Source organism: Nothobranchius furzeri, chromosome 1 (genome assembly GCF_043380555.1).
Source record: "Nothobranchius furzeri strain GRZ-AD chromosome 1, NfurGRZ-RIMD1, whole genome shotgun sequence".
Taxonomy (NCBI): domain Eukaryota; kingdom Metazoa; phylum Chordata; class Actinopteri; order Cyprinodontiformes; family Nothobranchiidae; genus Nothobranchius; species Nothobranchius furzeri.
In genome coordinates, this window is record NC_091741.1 from 37879026 (window position 1) to 37898179 (window position 19154).

Genomic DNA, 19154 nt, shown 5'->3' on the forward strand with positions numbered 1-19154 from the left:
GTGGCACATCAGTGTGTGAAGAGTGGGAGAAGAGGGTTGCATTGATAGTCCAACACAATGGGCAGCACATTTAACAAAATTTATAAATGGTCAGAAACTTGTAAATACCTCATGAAAGAATAAAGTTATGTTCAAACCAAGCAAACCATTGTTTTTCTTGTGAAATTCCCAATAAGTTTGATGTGTCACATGACCCTCTTCCTATTGAGAAAACAAAAGTTGGATCCAAGATGGCCAACTTCAAAATGGCCACTATGGTCACTACCCATCTTGAAAAGTTTGCCCCCTCACATATACCGATGTGCCACAAACAGGACGTTAATATCACCAACCATTCCCATTTAATGAAGGTGTATCCATAGAAATGGCCCACCCTGTATTTTTTGTTGTAGGTGGATTCATTTTTGCTTCAACCTATCTTAGTAAAACTGAAGCTTTTGTGATCTAAGTTCTATTATTAACCTTATTTTCATGTTATGGAGTTAAACATGTTCAATAAAACCCAGACTTGTGAAAATTCTGGAAATTGTTATTTTGTTCATTGAGCTGCTGATTAAAGTTGTATTTTTTTAAAGGGGTATACTCATTTATGCTGAGCACTGTATGCTGGTGTGTTTGGCCCTGGGATCCTCCTACTACAATACAATGCTGGACCTCGTGTGGCCGTAGTGTGTCAGTACTGACGTGGTTCTTGCAAGACGAATGCATTGATAATCATGTCTCGCTCCATCCACCAATGCCATATTGTACCACAGACTGTCCAGTATTGGTGAATTCTTTAGTCCAGGTCTGGGGGGAGATCTCTCAGGAGACCATACGCCACCTCATCAGGAGCTTGCCCAGGTAGTACAGGAAGGTCTCACAGGCACATAGAGGCCACACACACTACTTGTTTTAAGGACATTACATCACAATTGGATTCGTCTGTTGTGTGTTTTTCCACTTTAATGTTAGGTTTGACTCCAAATCCAGACCTCCATGGGTTAAGGATTCCGTTGATAAGTTTTGTGTGGTAAGGGTTAGTGTTGTAGCACATTCAACTGTGTAAGAACAACGTATTTCATTAGAATATTTCATTCATTCAGATGTTACTTTTGTGTTTCCTTTATTTTTTGAGCAGTGTAATTCTAAATCCTGCTGGTTCTTCTGTTAAAGCCTCACAGAGCCGTTAGCTCACTGTTTTATGATACGTTCCTGAACTCAAACAAAGGCCTTTTCTTTATTTAAGCAGCAACATATAAAACTTTCATTAGGCTGAAGTCGCTACGTCAACATCCCTCAGCAGAGCTGCTTTTTATTAGAAGGCTTTTATAACATGCACATGCACATGCACACGCACGCACGCACACACGCACACACATGCACACACATGCACACACACACACACACACACACACACACACACACACACACACACACACACACACACACACACACACACACACACACACGCGCACATGCACAAACATTCACATGCATACGCACGCACACATACACACACATGCACAAACTCACACATACGCATGTACGCACACATACACACATGCACACGCATACACACGTGCACACATTTACGCATGCGCGCGCACACAAACAGGCACACACACACACACACACAGAATTAGTTTCTGTGTGTGTGTGTGTGTGTGTGTGTGTGTGTGTGTGTGTGTGTGTGTGTAAACACATGGGAGGCCTCCAGGATGATTAAAAACAAACAGGAAGGCAGGACTGATGACTGCTCTGAGGCAGGAAGTAGTTCAGCTGTAATCCTGAACCATTTATGAAACTTAGCGGATGTTTATCAGAAACAATTTTCAGCTCAATAAAGTTGTTTGTGAGTATTTAACAGTTCTGTACAGTGTGTTTACCATAGGTTCAAAACCTTTGTCCAAGTCTGTGTGAACAGTGTGAGCCTTTTGGACTTCCTGTTTTTTGTTGTTAAACTATCTGCTGTCTGTAAATCAGTGAAAGTCTAACACCGTTCAGGATCCATTCAGAGGCTTTTAAATCTGTTTATTCGGAGAGGTCTTAAATGCATCTGGTGTCCATTTAATTGGGAAATGTGGTGAAAAGCTTCAATAGATGAGGTAACATTTTCATTTGTTGTGATTCTTGAAACACTTTTCATCGTTGTTACGGTCCCCATGTTTTCTACCCTCTGTCCCCCCCCCCCCCCCCCCCCCCCATATGGGGAACGTAACAGTGGTTATGATTTATAGACATTTAATTTAACGTAGACCTTATTTGATCTTAACTACATGTTCAGAGATGTTGTTAGCTGTAAAGTTGTTGGCGTTGGTGCTGAACACATGTTTGTCCATGGACATGTGTCCCGCTGGCAGTTGGACAGGAATCCTGTTTGTTAAAGGAAGTCTAGTATTCCTGCATTTTCATTTCCGTGTGGGTGCTTGCTCGTCTCAGAGGGGAGCTGCAGCTGCAGAAGCTGATTAATAACACACCAACTACACGCCAATGGGACGTGCAATGAACAGTTTCTGAGGTTTGACTTAGTTGTTGCCTGAATGGAAATGCTTCAGTATTCCAAAAGGGCCTTTCATAGTGGCATGGGGCTTTTCCCCCTTCAGTCTCTGGTGTTGTGATTCAGCCCAGAGGGAGGGATTTTTGTGGCTGTCAGACAGAAACATTTGTGCGTACAGAGATTGAACGCCTACGATTTGTTTTTTTGTTCCATCTAGCAGAGATTGGTGAAAGACATTGTTCTTGTTTGTCTAATCTGGCTTGAGCCATTGGATTAAACACACCACTTTAATTTTAGATGGACTGGTGCAAATTAAAATAGCTGAAATTTGGTTTTTTATACAAAAACTTTAAATAGTGACGATGCAACTTGCATCAGCTGGATGAATGTTTTCACTCTTTGAGATTTAATTCAACATCTTAAGTGTCTACTCACGACACGTGAGCTAAAGAATGTGATGACATAAAATACATGGACCACTAAAATCAGATCTGACTTCTAAATATGTCCCGTCGTCGATGCTTTTTGCAAAATGACATAAAATAAAAGAACCTACCCACCTTAAATATTAACAACAAGAGGTGCCTCTTAAGTCATTCGTTATCTCTCTTGGATTGGTCTAAACTTCCGCTGCTTCCAGTTCTGCTCTAACCAAAACTGAGATGTTGCCGTTAAATCAGTGTTGGAGGAAAAATCACCATTGCAAAATTCATTCAGTCTAACCTGGATTTACATTAATTATTATATTAAAGCCCAGGATGACGGTTATTACTTCACAAACCATATGATGAAGCACAGCCCCATTGATGATGTCATCTGTAGGTGGAGCTTTTAGAGAAGACTAAAATATAAAGAAGACCCAAACTGTTTTTAACATTAACATTACCACAAACAAAATCTATCTGAATTTTATAGAGTAGGGTATCCTCTCAGAGGTCAAGGTATATAAATGTTTTTGTTAAGAAATGACGTAGTCTTCTGTAGGGATGTCCCATTTCGATATCGGCCCAAAAACACTATCGAATTATATCGGACGGCATCAAAAATCTCCGATGTAAGCAGTCCGTTAAGGTTCACATTTTTGCAACCAATGTTTAAGAAAAAATTGTCTTTTTTTCATACTTACTGGTATTGGCACTTGTTCTCTGAGTAATATCACTTGATCAAGCCTTTCATACATTCCACACTACGAAACAGGTAAAAGTCTGTATGATCTGTCCTGATATTATATCGAATTGATATCGGTATTGGTCAATACCGAAGGCTGCCATATCTGTATCATACTGGAAGTGGAAAAAGTTGTATCGGGACATCTCTGGTCTTCTGTTCATGGACAGTCCTATAGCTCCCCTCCAAGTCGTCCCCAACTTACTGATGACGATTTCTGTTTTCTGAGTAAAAGTTATTTCTTCAGCAACATTCTGCTGGTGTTTTATGACAGGAAATGTGAATTAAAACCATAGACTGTACATATACTGGACAATTCGATTCCATAGGCTTCAATAACACGTTATCTGTCCATAATGGGAGGTGTCCACCACCGCCATTTTGACCGTGTCACAGGTTCCGTCCAGCCCAGACAATTCCATAAAAGGGAAGAGAGGAGGCGCTGAGGGTGTGGCTGTAAGGCTGGGCTCGAGTGACGACACCCAGGCGAACTAGCTACGAGCTAACCTGAAGCTAACCCTGGCTAACCCAAAGCTAAAGCGGAGGTGGGAGCCGAGCTAACGGATGTAGCCACCTAGCTTCAACCCAACCGGAGCTAACTGGAACACCCATCGACCTGAACCTTACACGGAGTTTAGGTGGAGGTTTTCTGCGCCTGTTCGTGAGAAGTACCAGTATTAAAAAAGTTTTAAATCGGTAAGTTTATAATTTATTTCCGTAATGAAAACATTTTGCTTTGAGCAAGTTTTCAGTACAGTTTTTTTCGGCGCTATCACTCCTGAGTCGCACCAGCCATTAAATGTATCATGAATAAGAGAAAATATATTTAAGTCGTATTTTGGGGGGACATTTTATTATCTTTCTTACAAAATCTGAGACCAAGCGTTTCACATAGCAACACAAGCACCGGTAACCATAACAGAATGAACAACAGCCAGCAGAGGAGAGGATGGCGGTGTTTCAAACCCTCCCGGCCGGCGAGGACAGCTCATTCCTGGGCTGGAGCCGGCCCTCAGCACCCCGCCACAGGCTCTAACAGATGCTGGCGGTGTTTGAAACCCTCCCAGCGGGACAGGGGAACTCATTCTTGTGTGGGTCGGAGTCGGCCCGCAGCAGCGCGGTGTAGCCTACATATTTTGTTATATAAGTTGCTCTGGAGTATAAGTAGCAGGACCAGCCAGAATATGTAAAAAAGTGCGAGTTATAGTCCGGAAAATATGGCAGTTATTAGTATTCGAGCTAAATTAGCAGCCTAAATACATTTCATATATTTCCAAAATGTGATACTTGTTTGTATCTTGTACAGCCAACTAGTCTTTATTCTGGACTCAGTACAATTTACCAAAAGTAAAGAGACATTCTACAGATGAAGTAAGCACAAGATAACTTACTGGAAGACACAGAGTTATCATCAGAACCAGAACAAGAGAGCCTGATAACAGTCGTGAAAATAACAGTTAAAAAGTATGTATGTATAATAGAAATAAAAACATATTAGAATTAGTGTAACTCACTGTGATCCAAACAATAAATCAGCCATAGCTGATTAGTAAATATGACATGAGGTCTGGGAGTTTTTAATTTTCATTTTTATTTTTTTGTTAGATCTGTTTAAATGTCACCATGGCAGCCTGTGTGTCTCCAACATCAGCTACACAAAGCAAGTGTAAGTTCCACATACCTGTCTCACCACTTCATGTATGGTTTTGTACTTTAAACAATTATGACAAACCTGTTATTTTTTTCTCCATAGCCATTTGGATCATTGGAGACAGCTGAGTGAGGCGTGGTGCCCAGAGAGCTGCAGAGACAACCTTGGCCTCCCTGACGTCTGTGTCTCCTGGTTCGGTTGGGGCGGACCATCGACATACATACATGTGCCGACACTTTGCGCCCTGTTTTATAAACTGTAGTGTTAAAAATAAATGTTTTTGCTCAATTACTGGAATTTCTTTGGTTAAGACAAAAGTGAGGAATAATCATTTACAAGTTATTTGTACAACAGGCCCATTTTAAATCCCAACAGTTTCTTAGCAGCCAATAGAAATGTGTTCTTAACTAACTTTACTTGGTTTAAAAATCTTACTAAAATAGTGCCGTATTGCAAAACCCAATCATACTTGTTATGTAAACATTAGCTTTGTAGATATTTTTTACAGATCTATATTTGTGTGCAACAAATCCAAACTTAAATAGTTTGTCATTCTTTATTGAAAAACAACAAAATACAGTTATACAGAAGTGTGGGAAAATGATAATGTGAAAGTATTGCTATTTAAATGTAATCCTATTTATCTTTAAAAAGGAAAACTCTAAAAATGTCCTGTACAGCATCATGACAGAAGAATGGTGGTCTGTCTGTCAGAATGTGCTGAACAGATTTGCTCTTTGAGGAGGAGTGTCATGTTTGGAGGAAGGTACTTAACCCAAGACATGCAGAATACAACACTGACCAAAAACTGATGGAAAAAATGATTTATTTATAAGGAGGAACTTAAGGTGCACAGATAAGTCTGTGGTTGGAACTGCAACAACAGCTCAGCGTCTGGAGGAGGGAGAACACAGGTGAGCTTAGGTTCTGGTTTCAAAATCCATTGTAGGCAGGCAGAGGTGTTCAGCAGACTTACTGTGGTGGGTGTACGTGTTGGCTGGAGGAGAGAGAGGTAGAGAGGAAGCGCAGGAGAGGGAGCAGAGGTGGAGAGAAGCGGGGCGTCCTGGTGGATGGGGCACTGGGTGAGATGAGAGGTGGGTTATGGAGGGTGGTGATAAGGTCCGTGTGTTGAATATCCAAATCCTGGAGTAGAGGTCAGTATCCAATGAGGTCGACAGGAATCCTGAAGAATGGTAAATCCAATATAAGAGCAAAAACACTACGAAATAACATTAATCCTAGGAACACTAGAGGTAACACGAGTGGCTGGTTACTACCAAAACTGAGGCAATCTTCTGGCGTCAAATTGTGTCCTCCATCCACCTTAAATAGGAAAGCACCCCGCTGATCGCTGATCAGGAACGGCTGGGGTGGAGTCACCAGAACCATGAAGAACGTGTCTCCAGAGACAACTCGGGTCCTGGTACCGATCAGGAATGCGGACCTTATCACCCAGAGCTGCCAGGTCACGCTCAAAGCCTTCATGTTCACGCTGCAGAGCCTGAACGCTGGCCAGGTGGTGGCCGTAGTTGTCTGTGTTCAGGGCCTGGTTCTTCTCCTCGATCCACTCTTTGGTCTCATCAGCGTCTCTGAGAAGACATCAGAACTCCGTCTGAGTGTGGGTCCAAACTCTACTGACCCGTAAGCGGCGCATAAGTGTGCGGGGTACCTGTGGAAGCGCTGCACCTCATGGGCGCTGCCCAGCATGTTGCAGCGAGCGCCAGCGGTTGTTCAGCTCCTGGAGAGAAACCAAACCCAGTGAGATGAAGGTGGACGCCAGCGGGCTGGACGCCGGACGAGGAAACCTGGAGACGGATCGCTCAGACAGGAAGGGAAGAGCTTCCTCTTACCTTGATGGAATTAAAGTTAGCCGTCGTCTGAACGCCCAACCGTACGGTCTGAGGTCAAAGGTCACAGGAAACACACACCAGTCAGCAGTCATACAGATGCATAAAGATAACTGTAGCCATGGCAACCAGCTGACATGTCCCCACTTTCACCAGCACCTGGTGCCTGCCGGGTCACCTGAATTCCTATGTGATGTCAGCACGGTCGGCCGTGACTGCGGCCATCAGAGGTGACCTCTGATCAGCTGAATGAACTCACCTTCCAGGGTGACGCCGTGTTACCCCGGGTTTCCACGGGAGCCGTCAGCAGCACGTTACTGCAGCAGCACGTCTTGCTCGCGTAAGCTGCTGCTTGGCCCTTCCCACGAGACGCGAAGCAGCACGGGAGCAGCTGTCACCGACCGAGCACGAAGTCACTCGAGTGACTTCGTCAGTAAACACAACAACAAGCAGGAGAAAACTACAACATGGTTTGTGTTTTATGTTCTGTCCGTTTTATAATCGCCAATACGGACCTGAAAAACAAAGGAGACCGCTAGCTAGGTGATAACTTCTCACGGGGCCGCTCAGTTAGTAACCTTTTTTAAAAGTAAAGCAACCGGAAGGCAGTACGTTCTTTATTCTGAAAATCTCGGTAGCTTCTCTCAATTTCCGCGTCCGATTTCCTGTCTTTCCTTCCCCAAAAATGTCGAACTTGACCCGTTTCAGAGGCGTCGCGCGTAGAAAATAGAACCGGCGCGTAAAGGCCGCGACATGCTGCTCCTGAGACGCGGCCGACTCGCGCTGCTGACGGCTCCGGTGGAAAAGGTTCTGTTGACCACAGCGGTTCCTATCAGCAGCTATGACGTGCTGCTGCAGTAAACGTGCTGCTGACGACTCCTGTGGAAAGCCGGGGTTAGAGTCGGCTTCATCCTGTAAACAAACAAATGAGTGGTAACAAAAACACCACGTCTGGTTCTGGTGGAGGCGGAGGACAACACGCACCTTTCCAGGAGCAGAACCCAGATGTTCTTGTTGCTACATACAGAGACGAGCAGAGTTAACAAACCAGGAAGTGAGAGGGACCAGCTGCTGCAGACAGGTGACGCTCACCTGAGCCTGAACCATAGGAGCCTCCTCAGCCATCAGACCTTCTGACTCCAGTTCAGATACCACCTTGTTGATGTCCCTCAGGCGGGACTCGTTGGCCTTCAGGTCCTGCAGGACAAAAGCACCTGCTGATTATCACCTGAGCTGATCTGACAGCTGCTGCTGGAAGACAGAGAGGAGGAAAAGTCCGACCTTCTGGAAGTCGTCAAACTTCTTCTGCAAGACCTCGACCTGCTCCAGGTCCGACCCGTCTCTCCATCCTCATTCAGCTAAAGACGCGAGTTCAAGTAAAACAACCTAAAGTCACACAAACACAAAGCAGGTGTGGAGATGTTCGCTCTGAGCTGGAGGTCGTTCCTCGGCTGTGAAGGGCACACGAACCTTGTTGGTGCTGTTGAGCAGCGTGAGGATGTCGCCCTTCTTCATGGTGACCTCTCCAGGACTCTTCTCCTGGTAGTCGTACAGAGCCAGAACCAGCTCCTTCCCGGTCTCATCGTCAGTTGGAGCCACTTGTTGCTGTCGGGTTAACAGGTCTGGTGTTAGAACGTGGTGGATAAGAATGTTCTGACGGGCCGAGGGTTCTGAACCAGCGAAGTGACCTGGACCCAAACAAAGTGAGCCAGAACCTGCAGACACCTCAGAAACATGTCAGGACCAGACCTGCTCTACCTTCCTCCATTATGGTCTCTCCTTTCTGGGTGACAGCCTTGATGCGAGGTTCATGACCTGTGATCTCAGCCTGCAGAGCCTCGTGCTTCTTCAGCAGGTTCTGGACACCAATCAGGTCCTTCCCTGAGGACACATGTTAGAGTTCAGCATTATGCAGTAGACAGACCAGTTTAACCCAGGGGTTTCTTTCTTCTACAATCTGCTCTTTAACTGTATTATTTCCTGCTATTTCAGCTGTTAACTTTATTTTTTCTGTAAGTGTTTTTCTCCCCAGAAGAAGCTACAATGATGTTCTGCTGAGCTGTGGTGGCCTCATGGAGGGGGCCATCGTCTAGCACACTGCTGCTAACCACTTAATCATTCTCCCTCTCCTGATAATAACATTTTACTTTCTTTGATGTTGGATGTACTACTGCTAGTTTACCCGTTTAATTATAGATTCACTAGGATAAATACAATAAAGTTTATCTCTCGCCAAATAGAATATTTACTAAGAAATCACAATGTAACGTGTGTGTGTGTGTGTGTAAAAGCCATGCGTAGTGTTTATTTATAAAGCATATGTTGTTGGATTTTATCCAGAATCTAGACTTTGAAAATATATAGTTTAATTACAGTTTGATTTATTTGACATCTGTATAATGTTTATTATTTTGTTTTTTCCCCCTAAATACCTAACGTTTTAGTTAACATGAATATTAGTCATTCATCCCAATACATGAAGTTACACATTTTAAATTTTAATAGGGGAAGACTGCAGGAGGGAGCAGTAAAATACAGGGGGTCCCCTGCAAAAACTAACTTTATGAGTCTGATGAAAGTTGCTGGTATTCCCGCTGCTTCTTCGGTAAACAGCGCCAACAAAAACAAAGAAACTTGGGATCTTGTCGGCGTGGCAGTGGGATTTAAGGGAAACGCTGTATGCCCTATAGACTTCTCAACGAGCTGCAGTATTTCTCCGGTCAGATCTGTCTCCGAGTTCCACGAGCGGTCAGCCCGCAGCAGCGAGGCGCCGCATCGATCAGCCTGCCCGGCCTGACCGCTGGGGATTACCGGATGAAAGAATAGAGCACAGAAGTGTCCCCCCAAGCGGCGCGCCCCGTCATATTTCAACCCATTTTTATCTTAAATGCACTGGGTTTTACCCTATTACCCATTTAAATATGCCCTATTAATTATTTTACCGTATTTTACATTTATGCTACATGTTAAACTGATAGTTAGCTAGCTACTTCGGTAAACTCAGCTAGTTTAAAGGCAGCAGTGACTGAAAATACAAATATAGATTTTAACTTACCGAAAAAAATGAAGTGGAGACTCCTTGGACGCTCTATTAGTGCAATTAATACCACTGCAAGTCATTTTGTCCAACAATTGCACCAATATTATCCAAAACAGAATTCACAAGCACAGAGACTCAAAATCCCGACACAGTTTCCAGGAGAGACCGAGGCTGTACTGAGGCCTTTCCACGGAGCTAGCTCTGTGGTCACGTGGGTCTGAGGCGGCGGTCACGTGTGTTGGATGCTCATTAATTATACGGAATTTTAGGCTTTCAATACACTTAAACAGAAGAGTGAGAAAAAAATTCACCCCCCTCAGAGTTGTCATGAGTATAAACTAGATAATTTAGACAAAAAACCATTTTTTGAACCAGGCTGTAAACATGTTTATTTCTGCTGTGAAAATGGCATTTTTAACATGGGAGTCAATGAGGATTTGCTCGCTTCTGGTACCAGCCCCCAGCGGATGAGGGTGGAACTGCAATTTTTCTTACTTCCGGGTTGGGACCATTTTCTGAGCGGCATTGTGGGGGCTTGATTAAAACCTTATTTTAGTGATACTTTTACCATCATCAATGTTTAAGCCACTGATTTTTTTTGTTTTCTTTGTGAATTGATGCGTTTTAATAGTTGTCTGACATCGGCCCCTCGTCATTAGGACCAAGTATATGCAGAGTTGGTTTAAATATTGTATTGTGGTATGCATTATTCAGAATTCCAGTGAATATTGTATGAGGTGGCTGCATTTGAATTCAGAAGCAGTAATGCCTGAATTGACAGGTGAATAGAGATGTATGCAGCAAATGTATTTATCAATAATTAGATGCAACAAACAAAAAAAAACAAGGAAATGAAAATGCTGACCAAAAATGGAGGGAGAGAGAGACATATAGGAAGGCATATGGAATTAAAGCGATCAGCCACCGATTGTCTTGGCCTTTGCGTCCGTTTGTACGCTTCGCCTCATCAGTAAATGTGCTGATGCATGTCTTGAACTGGAAAAAAAGTGATCTCTGATTCTTATCTCACCTCCTTTATTATATCCCTGCCTTCAGATGGGAACTGCACGAGATGAGAGAATCGGTTTGTATTGAACACGGTTGAATGCAGTGCTGATGAAAGCTTATGCTGATAATAGCTTTTTCATTATGTCCTTAGCCAGGCTTGGCATTTCATTTTCTCTTGCAGACACGGAGAGAAGTTTAGATTTCCACTGCTGCTGCTCCCCCTGTCTTTTGACTGGATTGTGTGTTTGGAATATCATTTCTTAGACTGTGCTTCTGCTCAACAGATTTTAGCGACGGTGGGCCTTTTGAAGTTGTTTTACATGTAAAATAGATGTCTGTCATTAATGCCGATCACACTGAAACAGTTCCAGACTGGATTTTAGCTTCTGCTAAGAGATTGATGATGCTTTCATTGCGTCTCAAAAAACGAAGATATAGCAGGTAAACTACGAAGTCATCGATAAAACCATGGTTTTTACTGACAAGAGACACGCGTGGAAAGATGCATTGCGATATAGCTGTCAGTTATAACCGATGCGATCTGAAGCTACCGGTACAGTCGCATTGCTAATGTTATGAACGAACCACCTGTTCAGATCGGTGAATCTCCTCCTCCATCCCTAGTGTACAGTGACGTCAGCCACACTCCATCCACGAAGGCCCAGTCTGTGCCTCCCAGCCCCTTCCATCAGTCACCTCTCTGTCTTGTCTCGAGTCAACCCTAGGGTCACCACCTGGTCGGGCATGCCTGAAACGCCTCAGCTGGCTCCTCTCATTGAGAATGGACAGCGGATCTCATCTTAGTTTCTCCCAGGTGATTGAGTTCTTCGTCTAAGGCTGAGCCTGGTCTTTTATTGTATTCATTGCCCAAAGCTCCCTCACCAGGGATGAGGACTGGGACATGGAATGACTGATAAATCTAAATCTACACCTTCAAGTTCTGCGGTTCTGCCAACACTTCCTCGATCGACCCAGTGATCTCCCGTTTCCTGCCCCATTATTCCTCTAATGCCTCTACTTGAGGCCTCCCTCTTAAACCTGGCTTGGAAAACCACAGCTGTGAATTGGGAAAGTCCAATCCTCATCTCGGCAACTTCGCGAAACTTTAACCCAAACCAAACCAACTTCTTGTCAAATTATAAATTAAACAAATACATTTGTGATTCTTACATGTTCCCTTTTTTGTAACCCCATTGTCCTTTTATTGTGATGCACCAGATAAGTTTTGATCTGGTTGCAAAAATTTCCTTCCTAAAGTTTTTTCCTAAAATCAATCTATTGCTTTTACCTAGTCTGCACGGTTATCCTTGTTGATGATGACATTCTCTTATTCGTTCTTTTTTGGGCCTACTGTGGAAATGGTAGAGGAGCAATTCTCTCTGGAAAACATTCTTCAATGCTGTAAATTGGAAGCTGATTAATAGAGGCTAATTTGCACATCTAAAAATCGCAGTTAGTAGCAGAAAAATGAACTGCTAACCCACGAAAACAATCCGGTTTACATGTGACTGGGACGGACAGTTTGGGCTTTTTACAGTAATTGTTGGTTGTCATTTTGATTTGTGTTTGTTTTTAATCATATGCTTCCAGCTCACGGTGATTTCTGCTTAATAATGCAACCTTACACGAGAAAGAGGAATTTAGAGCCAGTTGAGCGTCTTGTGTAATAACAGCATTCAGATACAGTTGAGACTAAAAAAGGAAAAACTGAGAATCGTTCAGCGTCCATAGCCCAAGGTTTTGTTAAGGAATTCCTCGAATGTCACGAAAATATGCAGTTTGACTTTAGATTTGCCAAGACAGAGGTAAAATGATCTGAAATAATTCTGGGAAAGTGTTTTCCTGTGGAAAAAAGCCTTATTAGTCTGGCACTTTCTATCCACTGAGGTCATTGTTGTTTAAAACCAATCAGATTTGTTTCCACGCCCCTTAGTTACATCAGATTTGAGGTCTTTTTGTTTACAAGGCGTCCACTCAATGGTTCTGATCCGACACTAAGGCCCGTCAGGAGAAAAAGATGTTTGTGTAAAAGACCGGCCTTGATGTCATTGAGGAATTTCAGTCATGTTGAGTAGAACCAGATGGTTTCTCCTAGATGATCGCTGCTTCTCTAGTCTGTGATGCGTTGGAGGTATCATGAGGTTTTCAGTGGTCGTTCTAATGATTTCTAACGCTTTCTTTTTTGTTCTGATGGTGAGAATGTGAAACAAATCATATTTGCTTTGGAAGTCAGAAAATCTGCTCCTGGTAAAAGAACAATGCTAAATGTTCTACATGGAGTTGGATTAAGACTGGACGTAAAAGTCTGAAACTTCAGCAAAGGATTAAAATAAGAAGAAAAAAGGAAAATACATATAAAACCTATACACTTTCAGTTTGCATCCTACAAAAAAGCCATAAGAATTATAACAAGAAGCAATTACAGAGAGCCGTCCAACCAATTATTTATCAAATAAAAAAACATAACAATTTTACGACCTAGTAGATTAAAGTATTTTGAAGTTTATGTATAAAGTCGGCAAAAAGCACCCTCCAACAAATTTAATCATAAGATTTATGGAAAGAAAGCGTAGTTATGATTTGAAAGGCGGCAAAATATACACGATACCAAAACATAGGATAAATATAAAGGAACGTTGTGTATCAATATATGGAGTCAAAATGTGGAATAAATAAAGTACCAAAATCAAGAAGACCAAATCAATATCTACCTTTAATAAACATATTAGAAATGAAATGCTTAGCTTATAAGATGCTATGAGATAGATGTATTTATGAAGTAGAGGGAATGAAAGGGAAAACACACATTGTATGTTCTACTTTGTTTCTTTTTAGCTATTATTTTTTGTGTGGTTTATTTTGCATTGTTTTCTCCTTTCATTAATATAAGAAGAAAAAAATTGTTTTTGTGTGCGTATTTGTTTTCTCTCCATTTTTTGCCAAAGTTAAAACCATAAACCAGGTCAGACATTTTTTAACTAATAACTTTGTTGTCCTTTGTATTTATTTTGGTTAAGGGGAACAGATAACAAAAGTTTTGCTTCTTTCTGTTCCTTGTTCTTTTTTTATTTTTGCTAACCTGTTTTGTGTTTTTAATTGTGAATAAATGAAAATAAACTTTAGTTAAAAAAAACTGTCCTTTAAGTTTCATGCAGCTCTGTTTCTTCCATCGTGCGTAACGCCCAATATGCACACATTACAAGTGGCTGTTGCTCTGCTTTCGCTGACCGGTATGAAATGCGTCCAAACTGCCAACAGTTTCTTAAGGCGACACATTAGCTCTGCATTAGCCTGCTAGCTAACAGGAAATCCCCACCCGCCTTGAATTGTACGACGTTTTAGGGTTTTTGTTGATCATGAAACAAAGAATATTGATGTAGAACAGGGGTGTCAAACTCAAACTCACACGGGGCCGAAATGAAAATCTGGGACGGAGTCGAGGGCTAAACTTAATATTTTTTGAAAAAGTGACGGCAAATTTGCACATTTTCTTTATCAACATATATGCAATTTTGAACCTTTAAATTTGGAAACAAACTTATTTCTGCATTAACACTGAATGTGGAATAACCAAATTACACACGAGCAAGTCAGTTTTAAATAAAAGGCATCAGTGGTATTCATTACTTGTGGTATAATCAGCATTTTTAAAATTATTCAGGATTTATGTTTTCTTGTTTATTTATTTTTCTTATTTTTTATTCTCCTTTTTTCCTCCTTTAATACGTGTCATCGCTGCTGTGACGTCTAGCTTTCCCCACTGAGGAACAATAAAGGGATTTTCTATTCTATTCTATCTGCAGCCTTTCCACTTCCTTTTTCCACTGGTTTACTGTGACGCTCACCTGTTCCAGCCAGATACCTGCATCATGGGGCTGATCTGAGCTGAGGAGGAGACTCCTGTTGTTTTGTTCATCTTCATCATAATAATGACAACATTAGATGACAACAGGTGCTCATATAGGTTTGTGCTGATGAACATGTCTGAGCAGCTTGACCACGTTGTTGTGTGTCGGGGAGGAAACACAACGACAGCAACCACAGAGCCGTGCTGGTTTGAGCGTGTCGCTGCTCGCTGGAGTTATATCAGCTCTGTCTGGACGTTAGTTGGAAAACTTTCTCTTTCAGTCGTGAACACATTACTGAGCGGCTAGAATCTCCGTTTCTGGGCTTCAACGTCAGAAAACAGCTGAGTGAACTCGGCGCTGAGCGAGAGGAGTGTTTAGGTTGTCCGAGACAGCGGAGCTGCTGACACCGGCAGCAGACGCTGGAAAAAACACAAAGGAGGGGGCGCTTCTGCTCCGCGCAGATGCCGCAAAGCATCATGGGAGTTAAAGTCTTTGCGGTAAAATCGGCCAGCGGGCCAGTTTTAATATATTTTTGATATTCATCTCGCGGGCCACATAAAAATGCTCCGCAGGCCTTGAGTCTGACATATGTGATGTAGAGGAACTTTGTTCAAACTAAAACAACATCATTGTATTTCCGTTTGAAAGTATCTGTTTAAAGTCAAAGTCTTGTTAGTCATCACACGCTGCTGAAATCCGTCTCTGCATTTGACCCATCCCCATGGGGGGTGTGAGTTTCAGGGTGAATTCAAAAGGTCATGCTAGCTGATCTTTTCACCCGATTCTGATCATTAAAAAATCACTTTGTCAGGCCAGACTTCCCAACAGGAGTTTAGAAATCTGACATTTTTCCTTCTCACCTAGTTTGATGTGGAAGATTTTTCAGAGTCTTCATACGTTCATGTTGAGGTAAAAAGATAAAAACATCCGTCGTTTGTCCTAAATGCCGGTCCAAATTGGTGTTCGGTCGTCTGACACCTGGTCCCCCCCGCCCTCCGTCTTTACCTCCTTTCAAACATATCTCTGTAAACACAAAAATGTTTCCACCAGCACGGATCCGTTTAGTTTCGTCTGGGCGGCCGTGATCAGAGCGCGCTGATAGAGCCAGACTCAACAGTCCCTGTCGGACGGTTAAACAAATGGCTGCCTCCTCTCCACCATTTCCAACTTTCCGCCTCTTCATTCCATCTCCTCCAATCTCCTCGGGCCTCGTTTTGTGACCGCTTTCCTGTGCCGCTGTGTGACTCGTAAATAGGGCTGCTCAATTAATCGAATTTTAATCACGATTACGATCTGAGTTTTGAACGTTTATAAAAAACAAAACAAGCCGATTATTTGCTCCTCCCGCTTGCGCTGCCCTGAGTTACAAATGAAGCGCTCCTCCCACAGTGTTGCCAATTTAGTGACTTTGACGCTATTTCTAACAGCTTTTCAGACCCCCTTCTTGACTTTTTAAATCTTAAAAGTACCTAGCGAACACCTCAGAAACATCTCTGGTAACCCTTAGCTACTTTCTGGATAACTGTCGTCGACATTTCCTGCAGGTTAGCTAAACACTCCGCCTGCGCGTCCGGACCGTTCTTCAGGACATTAGGAAAGGGAATGATGTAGTGATGTGTCAGTCGCTAAAGAAACGGCTCTCGGAGCCGGCTCCTTGTTGGATTAACCAGAGTGAGTGACACACACACCGCACCTGCGGACTCCTGAGCCACTAAAAACGGCTAAATGTGCGCGTGCTAAACACACGTGCAGCTTGCCCCGGATTGCTGTGAGACCGGGTTGGGGGGTGGGGGGTGCAGCTGTGGTTGAGACAATTATTACATTAACTGATGGACTTGTAAATAGTTTATAAATAAGGTAGAAATAAGTTCCTCACGCTGATAAATAATAACTAATCTCTCTGAGGACACGGTGCTAGTGCATGCTCCTACAGCACCTTGACACGACTCAATAAATGTTATGCAACATTTTGTGAACATCAATTTATTTGCATTTATTTGTTATAAATGCCACTGTATAATTCTTGCTGTCAGTATTTGCAAGATATTGGTATTTGGGTCTGTACTGGTTAGACTTACATGAGTTAAACCAAGGTCTATAGCCCTTGGGTCATAAACTATGAGCTATAAGTATATTGGTCTTTTTATACTGGGAATCAGGAGTTACTTTAGTGATCATCTTGTTTCTTATTCATTGTTGTCCTGATTGTGGCCTGAGCAATTTTGTGACTGAATAAAAACAAATAAAATCAACATAAATTGAAAAATCGTCTTAAATAATCGTGATCTCAATTTCAGTCACCATAATCGTGATTATTATTTTTGCCATAATCGAGCAGCCCTACTCGTAAAGGTGTTTTTTTAATAGAGAACTTTCTGCAGGTTTGCGACCTTCCATCTGTTTACTTCTCTGTACGGTTTCAATCGGATACGTTTCAGTTTGAATTCCAGCTCTCGTAGTTTATCTGATATTCATCATTGGTTTGTATTTGTGAGCTTTTGCAAGGGAAGAGAATAAAATAAGCCTCCATATCTCCATTTTGTTTGCATAGCACCGTAAAAGAGTAGGAATGCGAGTCTGCAGCAGTCGTAGTTAATAAAATAGAGATACCAGAGTTCATCAAGTGTTTATACATCTGAATCTGTGAGGCTAACTTATCCTAGCGATGCGTAGCTAGATTAAAACAGCAGGAGCCGTAAAGGGAGGAAAAATCTAGAATCTCAGTTTATTAGGTCCTGTTCTGATTTTCGGCTAAGTTTGGTATCGTCCCTTTAATTACACAAAGTAAACGAGAGCCTGATGATCTGCCGTCTTCATCTGTCTCACTGGAACCGTCGCCCTCCCGAACCCAGAGTCAGAGCGGCTTGGAGATAGAGCAGGAGCCTCCAGAGAAGGTTTCTCCCTGCATTCCTCTGGCCTCATAAACAAACTGATTAACTGTGTTTGTGCGTCCGTCCTCTGATCTGGTGACACGAAGCAGAGGTGATTGGGTCTGCTCTGCTTCCAGCAGAGGAGGAGATGGGAGGGAAAGATAGAGATGGATGGAGGGGATGAAAAGGAAGAGAAATTTTGTGTTTGGGAAATGGGTCAAGAGGAAGTTGAGGGTGTGTTATCTGTGTGTGTTCTTGTGTGTGTGATGTTTTGCAGCTGAGGGCGGGTTGTAGGACGATGTGGGAATTTTTCTTTGTGTGTTGATGGTGCATAGCTTAATTCCTGAGGGAAACCAAAGCTACAGCTCCTCTGTTTCCTGTCCTAATTGTTAAAATCCTTCTGTAGCAAGCCCCTACAAACACCAAGGCACACAATTACTTCATCCTTTATGCATTTTGAAGTTCTGTGTTTATGGGGGGGCTTATGCTGCGTTTACATAGATTTAACGGTCCTCGTCTTTATTTCTCAGAGGAGCTTACCGCAGTTTAAAGCTCATCTTCAGCATTTGTTACTTTTCTCTTCATCTGCTGCTTTGTTTTTAGATACGTCTAAAATCTAAGTGTCGGTTATCTCTCTCATCCATGTGAAGAGTTCAAGCAGCTCTATTTAGTTTCTCCTGAAGCCGGAGAGGTTAGAAGCTGCTCAGGCTGCAGCGTCCTCTTCAGGTTCCGCTCTGGCTGCAGCTCTTCTTGTTTTTGTCGGCCACACTCCTAATGCAGAGTGTGTGTTTTGGTTGGTAATGTTGCAGACACTGTCTCTTGGCTGCGTGTGTGTGTGTGTGTGTGTGTGTGTGTGTGTGTGTGTGTGTGTGTGTGTGTGTGTGTGTGTGTGTGTGTGTGTGTGTGTGTGTGTGTGTGTGTGTGTGTGTGTGTGTGTGTGTGTGTGTGTGTGTGTGTGTGTGTGTGCCTCCCTGGCGTCGGGGTCAGGCAGCGAGCAGAGGCCGATGCCGGCAACAATCTGGACCTGCGGAGTGAATCGGTCCTCTGTCTGCCTTGTTTAAAAACAGCTCTGTGCAAAAGTACCAGTCAGAATATTGGTGTGACCACTTTCTGCTTACTGTAATCCCACGGGGTTGGGGATTATACTTAGTTTATTATTAACCAATTTTACCAACCAGGATCTAATAACCATCACTTTCATGTTTGTCTTGAAACACGGTTATTAGCTAGATAATAACAGCTGT

General features: G+C 42.7%; 3 protein-coding genes and 1 long non-coding RNA gene across 13 annotated transcripts in view; 2 read left to right on the plus strand and 2 right to left on the minus strand.

Moving 5' to 3' along the window:
• The window catches only part of LOC107387024 (plexin-B2), a 246448-nt gene that overhangs the window by 70935 nt on the left and 156359 nt on the right, over positions 1-19154 (plus strand). The window lies entirely within an intron of this gene.
• Positions 4123-5585, plus strand: LOC139063641 (uncharacterized). Its single transcript, XR_011517015.1, has 3 exons — positions 4123-4342; positions 5252-5312; positions 5400-5585. It is a non-coding gene; the product is annotated as an uncharacterized lncRNA (long non-coding RNA).
• Positions 6107-7543, minus strand: LOC139063639 (spectrin alpha chain, non-erythrocytic 1-like). The gene is made up of 6 exons (XM_070546091.1): positions 7404-7543; positions 7148-7195; positions 6967-7035; positions 6575-6886; positions 6274-6480; positions 6107-6191 (listed from the first exon to the last, which is right to left on the minus strand). Exons 3-4 carry the CDS (start codon positions 7002-7004, stop codon positions 6622-6624), a joined length of 303 nt encoding a protein of 100 aa, XP_070402192.1. The 5' UTR covers positions 7005-7035; positions 7148-7195; positions 7404-7543; the 3' UTR covers positions 6107-6191; positions 6274-6480; positions 6575-6621.
• On the minus strand, positions 7501-10346 carry LOC139063614 (spectrin alpha chain, non-erythrocytic 1-like). 2 transcript variants are annotated; one of them, XM_070546026.1, is made up of 7 exons: positions 10200-10346; positions 8903-9025; positions 8615-8832; positions 8426-8530; positions 8237-8341; positions 8129-8161; positions 7501-8056 (listed from the first exon to the last, which is right to left on the minus strand). In XM_070546026.1, exons 5-7 carry the CDS (start codon positions 8267-8269, stop codon positions 7715-7717), a joined length of 408 nt encoding a protein of 135 aa, XP_070402127.1. In that variant the 5' UTR covers positions 8270-8341; positions 8426-8530; positions 8615-8832; positions 8903-9025; positions 10200-10346; the 3' UTR covers positions 7501-7714. The 2 variants fall into 2 exon arrangements, with proteins under 2 accessions (XP_070402127.1, XP_070402169.1); XM_070546068.1 differs by lacking the exons at positions 7501-8056; positions 8129-8161 and having other exon boundaries at positions 8205-8341.